This window comes from Poeciliopsis prolifica, unplaced genomic scaffold (assembly GCF_027474105.1).
Source record: "Poeciliopsis prolifica strain line A6 unplaced genomic scaffold, Auburn_PproV2 SCAFFOLD013, whole genome shotgun sequence".
NCBI lineage: Eukaryota > Metazoa > Chordata > Actinopteri > Cyprinodontiformes > Poeciliidae > Poeciliopsis > Poeciliopsis prolifica.
This window is the reverse complement of record NW_026562388.1, coordinates 3,245,840-3,256,935: the sequence shown is the minus strand read 5'-3', so window position 1 is coordinate 3,256,935 and position 11,096 is coordinate 3,245,840. Positions and strand designations below refer to the sequence as shown.

The 11,096-nt window shown below is 40.0% G+C and overlaps 1 protein-coding gene across 2 annotated transcripts; it reads right to left on the bottom strand.

Moving 5' to 3' along the window:
* Positions 1-1,533: 1,533 nt before the first annotated feature.
* Positions 1,534-9,789, bottom strand: LOC129365566 (receptor expression-enhancing protein 5-like). Of its 2 annotated transcripts, none has more exons than XM_055038840.1 (6): positions 9,680-9,789; positions 9,430-9,562; positions 5,734-5,830; positions 5,036-5,174; positions 3,840-4,008; positions 1,534-2,253 (listed from the first exon to the last, which is right to left on the bottom strand). In XM_055038840.1, the coding sequence occupies exons 2-6, from the start codon at positions 9,542-9,544 to the stop codon at positions 2,216-2,218; spliced, it is 558 nt and encodes a 185-aa protein (XP_054894815.1). In that variant the 5' UTR covers positions 9,545-9,562; positions 9,680-9,789; the 3' UTR covers positions 1,534-2,215. The 2 variants fall into 2 exon arrangements, with proteins under 2 accessions (XP_054894815.1, XP_054894816.1); XM_055038841.1 differs by having other exon boundaries at positions 5,734-5,827.
* Positions 9,790-11,096: the final 1,307 nt, after the last annotated feature.

Below are 11,096 nucleotides of genomic sequence, written 5' to 3'. Positions count from 1 at the left end.
AGACATTCATCGCAGGGACTCCGTGAATGCAGCACATTGTACATATTAATCAGGCGAGAAAACACGCAGTGGAAAGAATTAATGAAGTGATGACGGATCCAGACGCGATGTACCAGGAAGTGAGCTGACGGCTGAGTGACGACACCCAAACGCATCCAGAACCCAAAGCCTTTGCCCTGCACGGCGCGTCCAGAATCTCCCTCCTGCCGTCAGACAGATTTCAATGTTCCTCATCTTTCTCTCTGGTGCTGAAACAAGGCCGCGGATCTGCCCCCCCTCCACCTCCCCGGTCCGGGTTCTCTTGTTGTGCGGCGCGGACGGAACAGCCTTCCCGTGTGACTCACCGGCTCTGCGTCGACTCCGCATTGAGTTTGTCTCCCTCTGTCGGCCAGAAGGGGAACTCCCCGGAGTGTGAACTGTTTTCCCGTTTTCCCCACTTAATTGAATGATTTTAGGTCTTCTGTGAAGCCAGATGACTTTCAGGAGTTTTTTTTTTTTTTTTTGCTTCACAGCTTTTCAGACGCCTTAAAGTGGAAGAAATCTCTTAAGTCAGAAAGTTTGTTCTTTATTGGTCATTTTCTACTAACAGATATCTACTTCTGTGCACGGTTAGAGGATCAACATGTGCATTAGGATCTATCAGTTGGAAATTTATGGAGAGGGAAAAAAAAGCATTTTAAGTTAAACATTTCAATCTTTAGGCAGGTCCCCAACTGCATTTGTATAGAAATGTTGATTCTCAGTCGTGTTTGGTCATATTTTGACATAAATAGAAAGTTTAATAACATTGCTGCAGCTATACCTAGAGTAGTCTGGCTATAAATGTGGAACCTGCAAAAACAACCGAAAAGAAGGCTGGACTGACAGGCCCCTGTATCGACAGACAAATGGATGGCCAGACTGACAGCTGGAAACGGAAGAATGAATGCATAAATAGATCAAAGTCCTTGGTTTCTGGAAGTACAAAATGTTATTCAGTCTCAACGTTTCTGCAAAAACTGGAAAATATTTAAGTCCTTGTTTTCCAGTAAGTGTCATACAGATTACCAAGTAATCTGGGTATTTTTTTCCCCCTCCACCAAATCAATTACGGGACTGAAAGCATACGCACCAAACACAAAGACATCCTCGCAGAAACAACTTCCAGATGAGTGCCCCCCATTCCCTCTGGGGCCGACCGACCGTCCACCATTTCTCAACATATTACACCCAGCGCACAAACACAAACCGTCTTTCTTTTGAGGCCCCTCAGCCATGAATGCAGAGAAAAGCAGAAATGAATGCATGGGTAGTTAGGTGGACTGAATGATAGAACACTAGATTCCTCACAGCAACATGAGGGAAAAACACTGACGGGGTGAGTGGAATACCCCACACACACTGCTGCTTCGAAAAGAAAGACGATTGCAGGAAAGCAGCGGAGCATGAACTTTGTGAAATGGGATTTTATTATGTCCAAATTACACTCAGTGTGGTACAGACATAGAACGAGGCAGACCGAGTGCGAAAGTAAAAACCACACACAGACAGAGATTCAGCTCATCGGTGTTCCAGTTTTATTTCTTTAAATCATCGTGAGAAAATAAATTAAGACATTTTAAAAGACAGAAGGTTTCCAGTTAATGTCAAAGCTTGGGAACGTTCCCAATACCTCAAACTGAGATCACTCTGGCACACGAAAGAGAGAAAGGAGACAGATGACATGATTATCAACGCACCAGAAGGCGGTCTATAAATATATTTTAGGGCAATGTCCCTTCACATGAACCAACAAGCAGAGAAGATCATCAAAAGTTCATAAGACACTGTTGATTTACCTCTGGATTCATTTCCCAATCAAACCTCAATACAAATGTAGAGCTAGATCTATTTTAATTCAAAGCTTGAATGTAATTTATTAGTCATCTGCCCCAAAAAATGATTACAATCACAGCTACCCACAAGTAAACAAATGATTCTTCAATAAAACGCTTCTCCCAGTCGTCTTCATCACAAATCACAAAAAAGGTCACAGCTTCATTGACTGTCTTCAACGTACCGAAAGCAGTAAACTGATGTTGATGCGCAGTATTTTATTTGTTTTCACAGAAGGAAAGGTACAGACTCCACGAAGAGCAGGGCGGTTAGTCATCCATCTCCACAAGAGGACCACGGAACAAGGTGACGTTCACACACACACACAAACACACACACACGCGGTTATCCTCTGTGCTTCTCAGTCATCCTTTTCACGGCCGAGAACTTGGTGGACAGCTAGAAGAAAAAGAATGAATAAGAAAAATTGCAAAATATTACAGTCTACTGCATCGCGTTAGAGCTTAATGTATATATAGAATAGCATGCATGTAAATAAGTTAACATTTCATTAAAATTATTTTATTCAATATAAAAAAAAAGTCAGATGTTTTTTTTCAAATAGTTTATTTTTCTTCATTTTCATTATTATGGATTACATCTTGCATATAAAAAACAAAGAAATTCAGAACTTTACATAAGACCAATATAAAAATATATATAAAGTGCTACTGGGGCACTGCCAGGAGTCTTGGGCCCTGTGACAAAAAAAATGTAATTCAGGTCTTCCACTGACTGCTGCTGAACACCATCACCATCTTGTGCTAAGCAGGAATGGACCATTTCATGCAGATCCAGGGGGGTGGTCGGTGCAAATATGAATGTATGCTTTTTGGTCTGGGAGTGGAAACATTTAATGTTTACAACTAAAAACTATTTTAAAAAAAGCACAATAGAATTAATTTGTTACCGACAGGAAACCCATTTTTTCCTATTTCTGTATATAAATAAAACAATTTTGTGGCAGGCCTTTGGAATCATCTTAACTTTTACCTCCTATACGCGGCCCTGCTGTGCAATATATATATAGTGTTAGGTCTGTTCCCTTTTGAGTGATCTACTGCATTAATGCAGAGCAGCATGGAGGTGATATTCCTCTGCGGAGTTAAGGAAGCCCAACTCGGTGTAACAGCAACTTTTAGGTCGTCCACATTTCTGCCTCTGGTCCCTCCATTTTCCTTTTCTCTTTGGGGTTCGGGTCAGGCAAGGCACGTTTGCTGGCCAATCAAGCAGTGACACCATGGTCATTAAACCAGGTATGGGTCTTTATGGCTGATGGACCAGGTGCCAAGTTCTGCAGAAAAATGAAATCCGCATCATAAAAGGGGTCAGCAGGGCGAGGCATGAAGCTCTAAAAAGTTCCCACAAGATGGCTGCGTTGCTGTTGGACTTGATAAAGACACAGCGGACCACCGCGGCTCCTCAGATCGTCACTGACTGTAGAAACTTCACAATGGATCTCGAGCCACTTGGATTTTGAGCCTCTCCATTGTTCCTCCAGAAACTGGTAGACTGGTTTCCAAATACAATGTACATTTTTCTTTAGCTTGAAAAGAGGACTTTGGACATCTGAGAAACGGTCCTGTCCTTTTTTTTCCCTCCTCAGCCAAAGTTCAGACTTCAACAATCTCCCAAAAACTCTCAGACAGGCTTTTCTTCAGTCTTAAACTGTGGTTATCACTCCTGCTTTAAACCATTTTCCTTCCACTCAAGTTTCTATTAGTATGCTTGGATACAGTACTCTGAACAGGAAGCTTCTTCCTGTGGTTCACTCTGCCATCAATGAATGTTTCCCGGAAAGTGCCAAATGTCTTTTATATTGGTCTTCATATAATTTTCTGAGAAACTGAAATATGGGTTCTGTTTATCTATAACAGTCTTAACACACACACCCACAGTGTAAAGCTCTATATAAAAACTATTAAAATAAATCACCTTTGATGACATTATAATTTATTGTGACGTGAGCGCGATTAGTAACTCACCCTCCTTTGTCACGGTGTCCTTGAGGTCCTTGGCCTTGGATGTTAGATCAGTGACAATGTTGTCCATGGTGCTCTGGTGTTGCAGGAAGTAAGGCCGGATCACCCGCGAGTACAACATGTCGGAGCCGTTCCACGTCACCGGAGACATACACCAGACCAGGAACGTACACTGTGGAGACAGCAAAACAGATCTCAGTTAAACTGTAGCCTTTCCTCTGTCTGCTTTTTTTTTCCTCCCCCACAACAGATTTAGTTCCTAAAAGTGCTTTATACAAATTATCCACAAGAGGGCAGTATTTGCAAACTTTGTGCTTTGTGTCTTCTCCACCAACATCAGCAGCAGACTTTCAGACTTGTATATTCAGGAAGTTACTGAACGTTTCTACTAAAGTTTTGAAGCTGTTCTCTCTGAGATGAAGGTAGATAAGCATCAATTCTTTACGTATTTCAAGGAATTGATAAATTAGAGTCCATTTAAAAATAAGATAGACTATTGAAATCAGAATATTTCAATCATACAAATACTAAAATAAACTAATAAAAATGTTTGAAATTTGTGGCGTATTCAAAACCATCATAAAGTACAGCTGCCTTGTGTTGTCAACCAGAAAAAGCAGAATGTGCTTCACTGAGAGATTCATACGGTTAAAATGACAAGACTGTGACTCAATGACAACCACATTAGCCTGGAATCACTTATGATCTTAAATTAAAAGAGTCTTTTCATCTAGTTGGTAACGGTGTCATCATATGATGCGATATGGGATTAGCAGTCTTAAAATTCTAGAACAAGAAGGATTTACCTTTAATCTGTGGAAATCAAAAGGAGTTCTGCAAAATAATCATTTCAATGAGCTCAAGAGCTGAAAGTAAAGCATTAGTCTGTACTGTAAAAATGGAATATAAGCCCAAATTTCTGGAATCAGTAAAGGGAGAGATGCTGTATTCTGAAACAGACTATCAATAAGGCAATTTAATAAACCTTATTGATATTATATTATATTGATAGTCTGTTTCAGAATACAGCATCTCTCCCTTTACTGATTCCAGAAATTAGACGTTTTTCCCCAACAACAAGGGCTCAAAAATAATGCTAATGCTTCACACTTTCTAATAGAACGAAGGTTGTGACCTCAGAGTGCAGCTCAAACCCATGTGTGCGTTTTATGTGGGAGACATGACATGCATCAACTTACTTTCACAGCATAGTAAAAGGGGAACCAGGAGAGGAAGATGTCAGAGAAGGCCTCAACGATGCTGAAAAGGCCATAAACAACCCAGTAGGTGAGCCACTGGGTGTCGTCGTCCTTGTTGGGGCTTTCAATGGCCTTGATGCTGAGAAAACAGGAGGAAAAGAAAGAGATGCTCCTAACCCAGTGTGTGGCACCGTCTATACAAACCCATTAGATTTATATGGTGAAAAACTGAGTGAAGTATTGCAAATGAAAAGAAAAGAAGAATATTTTTAAAGTAACTTTGAGCTGTAAACCCAGCTGGTCTATTGTCAGGAAATGCTATAGTTTTGTTGGGAGCTGAATTTATTCTTACATTTCCAGTCATTTTGATGCTTCTAACACTTTGACCTTTGGGACTTTGAGTACTATCATGTGTCCCAGGTGTGGGAGTCTACTATAGCGAAACTCGACAAAACAGGCTGAATATTTTATTGGCATACAAAGCATGAATTGATGAAAATGGAATTAAAAAGTCAATAAGTCATGCATTTCTTAGTTCTTTCAGATATAAACCCTGTGCGCAGATATAATGCGAGTCAAACAGGAAAGGTCCGTTTTACAACCAAATAGTAGGACAGGCAAAAAATTTGGACGGACTTTATTTATGAATAGAAGAATCTGTAAAAGCTTGTGGTGCGCTGCTCTGACGATATACATACGAGAAATATGCTGGGTAGATGAATCCAACCAGGTTGCAGAGCAGCGAGGCTCCGTGTCCAAACAGCAGGTAGACCACGATGAAACCGAAAGCAACTGCTAAACGAGAAAGACGAGAGCATAGGGCGGGGTGTGGGTGAGTAGGGCGGGGTGTGGGAGAGGAGGAGAGGAAATCCAGTTATAATACAAACACTGTCAAAAGTATCACCACGAGACGGGAGACCCACAGTGACAAGGACCGAGCTAAAGCCGAAACACAAACAAAAATGTCTACGCTCATTTCAAAACTCACCAATATCCAACTCTGCTTACAAAACGGAAGCTATCCATGTTCGAAGAAAATTTCACGGCAGTCGACTTCTAAAAGTTATGGTTTAAATTTTTATCAGCAATTCATTTTAGCAGAAAATGCTGTGTTCTTTTGGACATGCCTCATTGGACTCTCTACAATGAGGCATGTAAAATTAAACATCTTACAATAGGCTCATACAACAGGGACGTATTCAAACCTCAACCTTATGTCTAAATAGAAACGTTGAGCTAAAACTGTCATTAAAAGTACAATCATACATAAAAACCTCCGACATAACTGTTTTCTCAAATGGCGCCTCATTTTATGTTTGCGATTGTTATGATTTAAAACAATGCTTTTATTTTGATACTTCTAACTTAATCTAGAACTAAAACTCACTGGTCTATAAAAAAACAACCAAACATATACGCAACATTACACCTCCTAGTTATAAATGCCTCTGATCCAATTGGCTGCTCTTTACATCTCATTTGTTTGTTGCAGTTCATAAACAAATAGCTACACAAATGCCAGGATGAACATCTCTTTGTGATGAAGGCGAAACCCAAAACAAAGGGTGGAAAGTTAGAACTCCTGTCTGCAGGAACCAAACACATTTGATGAGTGAAACAAAAACAGCTGGAGTTTTTTTTTTTGTTGTTAATGAGGAAAAAGCAGAAACATTTGCACAGTGGAATTCAGCTGGATTTGATCAAGTTTATTCATACGGCATCGATTCACAGCAAATGCCATGTCCATCCATTTTAAACATTTTCCTCACAAGGACATCAGGGGTAATTTTTTTTGGACGTTTTTCTTTTTGCCTTTTCGTATTTTTTTGGTCAGGCAGTACCTCACTGCTTCAGCAATGAGACGTCTGACTAGAACAAAAAGTAATTTGTGCCAGCTTTGACGCATTTCATCAAACTGGCAAAGTTTTACTCTGAGCTGTTTTTAGCAGATACCAGGAAGGAATGCATCTGCAGTCAAGCAAGATCGCTCCATTTTATTGCTCTGACTTTTCTAACTTTGTCTGGAATGGAAAGTCCTGGACTTGGCAAGAATGGCAACCTTTCAGAAATGATCGAGTTAAGCATTCTCAGGGCACAAGCGTATCTGAACAAAACAACTAAGTTATTAGTGGGACTCCGAGAAACACTCTTGCTTTAGATGATGCACACTGATGTTAAAAATGGTGCTGTATTTTTCTTTCCGAAGTTAGTGGGTGTGGCTTACGCTTACAATTTGCTTACATTCAGGTGTGTCCAATAATCCGGAAATGATGGCATCAAGACATATTTTGAACAGTCTCGATTGTGGATCTCAGAATTAGGAAATTGCTCAAATTTGTTAAGTGCGCAAATATTTACAAAAACTTGTAGATCAGATATTGGGCACACACATTGGGTACATCTTTCATAAACCCTAAATTTAGATTAAGATCTTAAATGACAGCCAAATTTATAGCTCAGCTAAAAAAAAAAAAAGGCCTACCCCCCAAAAGGACGGTTTAAAACAAGCTATGAAAACATGAAGTTGAAAAACAAAGGGTACCAACTGTCAAACATTTGGTTGCAGACACAGTAGAGAAGACTACCAGTACATTAATCTTCACACTTCTAATTACTGACATGACAGGCAAGAAGCAATGCTTCACTGCTTTCTAATATCCCTTTCTTCTGATTGGACATGATAAAAGGGAAAATACTATAGCAGGACAGAAGCTAAAGACATCAGTCTTTATCAGTGTCCATGTTATAAGTCCAAAGTGTTCCCAGTATCAAGTGAAAGATCTCACAGCGCAACAGGGAAGCTAATGAGGAGCAGGATGAAACACAGTGCCACTCAGCTGTATTCTATCCTTTTCTAAACAAAGGTTAGTGGCAAGCTGGGAGTACAATGATGATTGTTTTATAAGCGAGTTAGGTTTCCTGAACTTTCGCAACAGTCATCCAACGTCATTTTGAATATGTGGGGAAAGCTTGCCCTAAGTGCAGCGTTTAAATATTAACGGCACGTTTATCACGATGGTTTTCTTTAGATAAGAGTTTACCATCCCTCGTCTGGCAGCAGTAATTGATGATCTTATAAGCTTTTACAGACATTTACTTAATAGGAAAGCATTCGCTGCCCCAGAGCAGCCTGTGAAAAGGAAGCAATACAAAATGCAGCTGACAGCCTGCTATCATCAGGCCTCATCCAGGTCCATTTCATCCATTTTAACTCTGTCAATCCTTAAAAAGGATGTTCACAACTTAAAAGTGACAGATAAAATGACAGATTAAATGAACATTTTAATTCCGATGATGCAGGAGTGCTTTAGATTAGGCATAATGAGAAACTTTTTACTTTTACTGTAAAGCTTGGTCTACACATATTTAACCCAAAAATAAAACAAATATCTGGTTCTGAACAGCATATGACTTGGCTCTTTGCTATTAGGCAACAAAAAGCAGTTCCGATAACCAATAAAGCGATGCAGTTGGCGTGTGGTTTGGCTCTCGCTTCCTGTTCCTTTGTGGTTACACGCGCACGCATGCCATGTGGTGAGCACACCAATACAGACAGAGTTCTTAAGATGGCAAAAATACATTTGTGTGCCCAGGTGAGGTAATTAGGAAACTATTTTCTGTACATGTGTGGCCTTTTAAGTAATTTTACTATCCTAGAAGGGGCGTTGCTCCAGTTTGTGAAACTACAAGACAAAAATTTGCCAACATGCTTTAGACCCCTGTAGGATATAATGCAAACTCCACCATTCAAAATCAGCTGGAACTTCAAACCTGTTGATTTGAATGCAGACCTGTGCACTTTTATTTTGTGTGTGTGTGTGTGTGAACTCCAACCTCATGTGATAACATTTGAATAAAAACGGTGGCTCTGAATGTAGGTCACGCTGGTTGGCACGTTTCCTGCAGCTGCAGACAAAGAACGGCGTCTGGTCGGCATCACATATTGACTTCTGGCTGTGCATATTGATTTAATGGAGGTCTTGTCAAAACACAACTCCCAGAAAGCTAATGGGTGGAGGAGAATGCCGTCCCAGGATATCCCCTTCCATTTCTGCCCTGCAGTTGGTATTTTAGGACGGATAAAAATACCCCTGCGGCCAGCTGTTGGTGCATTAGGGATGTTGCCAGCAGTTTAAAAAGCAACATTTAGATTGAAAGGTTTTAGAAGCATAATTACACAGTATGATTGAAAGACTGAACTTTGGAATAAAAGACCGAGAGGGGCAGTAAAGCAAGTTAGTCACTGCAGGTGGAGCGGCGAATTATCAGCCGAATTAGATACCAGTGGCCTTTTCGGGCAGCGCTGCCCGAAAAGCAAACTCGTTTACGTCTCGGGTGTGTCAAAAGGCGTCGGTAAAGCTCGGACGTCAGTTCTCTTCAGGAGGAAAACGTACCCAAGGTGATATGTTCCCTCTTCGCTCCGGTTATGCGCTCCAGCACCGCCAACTGGTCCGTGACAAAGTTTTTCTCGTGGAGCAGCGACACGAAGCGATCTTTCAGCTGAGACATTTTTGCCTTCCCTCGAGCCTGTGCGCAGCAAACAGAGCAAATGTCACCAGGGCCGATTGCTTGACACTTCCGAAAACGAGAAAAGAAAGTGTTTTGTTTAGTTTTTTGGGGTTTTTTTTTTTTTTTTTTACTGACCTTTGAATGTTAACTTGCTCGGAAAGTGGCAGGAAAAACGCCAAACCGCCCGCTGGCTCCTCAGGGAGTTGCGAGGACGCAGAGGAGGCGGAGTTTGAAATCGGCCCGCTGACCAATCAGAACGCAGCTCCGACTAACGTTCACCAGTTGATGAAATCCAACGGTTTTTTTTTGTGTGCATCTGCTGGCTCCGAAGGCAGGTAATGAGCCCTGCGGGATGCCGTAGGCCCCATCTCGCAGATGTGATGAATTATTTAATAAAGCAAACAGTCTAAGGTAGGTTAGATAGAAACTCATTGTCTAAAACATAACATTAAGGCTGAAAACCATAAATAGATTTAACAAAACTCAACATTTATCTGCAAAGTTAGTTGTTTTTGACATGCGTAATTTGACTGGCTCACTGCCCAGGGCACCATTGTCTCAGGGGGCAGCAAACATTTCAGCGTTTTTGTGAAAAGTGTTTTTTTGTACATTATTAGTGAATGTATTGTGAATGCTGAACTGTTCTGAACTGAGAATTCAGGGCTTATTCAAATAACAGAGCAGGAAGTGAAGGTAAATCAGAGAAGTGGAAAATCAAATAGTATTTTTTTGGCACAAAAAAATAACTTATTTTGTATATTTGTATAATTGTTGGATTTTTAAAAAAATATACTTTGTCCTGGTTTTAGAGTTACATATCTATATTTTATTCCCTTTAAGCATATATATATATATATATATATATATATATATATATATATATATATATATATATATATATATATGTAAATATATATATATATATATATATAATATATATATATATATATATATATATATATATATATATATATGGGTGAGCTGAGCTCGGGTCCTCTGGTAGAGGACCCGAGCTCAGAGGATAAGAACCACCCGCGGTGGGTGAGAAGGGAATTTTTCTTATTTTATTTTATATATAGGCTATATATATTTGTGCTTTTAACCAGTTTTTATCACCATGGGAATTTATCTGGGACATGCTTTTGTTTTTAATGGTTTGATCATTATGCTAACTTTTAAAATAAAAACATTTTCTTGACATACCACTGAACAGTTGGGTAAACTAATGAAAAATGTGATTTTTCTACTGAAAATTACTTTTCAGTAGAAAAGTAATTTCATCTTGAACTGTGGGACAAGTGTTCTGTCGCAGCCTCAGAGGGGGATCCCACAGTTCAAGATGCTTGGGGATGCTGAAAGACCTTCAAGAGAATGTAAACAAGACAATGGAAAAACTGGAAGCTGGAGTCCACAAAAAATAAGCCCCGCAATATGATGCCAACTTTACTCTAGAAAACAAGGGAAGGAAACACAAACATACACACAAAGAGCAGATTGCTAGTTAGGATTGCTCAGAGAACCTTATTTTCAGTTTTACTGGCCCTCACCAGAG

Coding starts and splice junctions, on each gene's coding strand:
- LOC129365566 (XM_055038840.1), bottom strand. CDS start 9,544: ATGTCTCAGCTGAAAGATCGCTTCGTGTCGCTGCTCCACGAGAAAAAC. Junction 5,831..9,429: donor GAGGGAACATATCACCTTGG/GTACGTTTTCCT, acceptor TTTCTCGTTTAG/CAGTTGCTTTCGGTTTCATC. Junction 2,254..3,839: donor GGACACCGTGACAAAGGAGG/GTGAGTTACTAA, acceptor TTTTTCTTCTAG/CTGTCCACCAAGTTCTCGGC.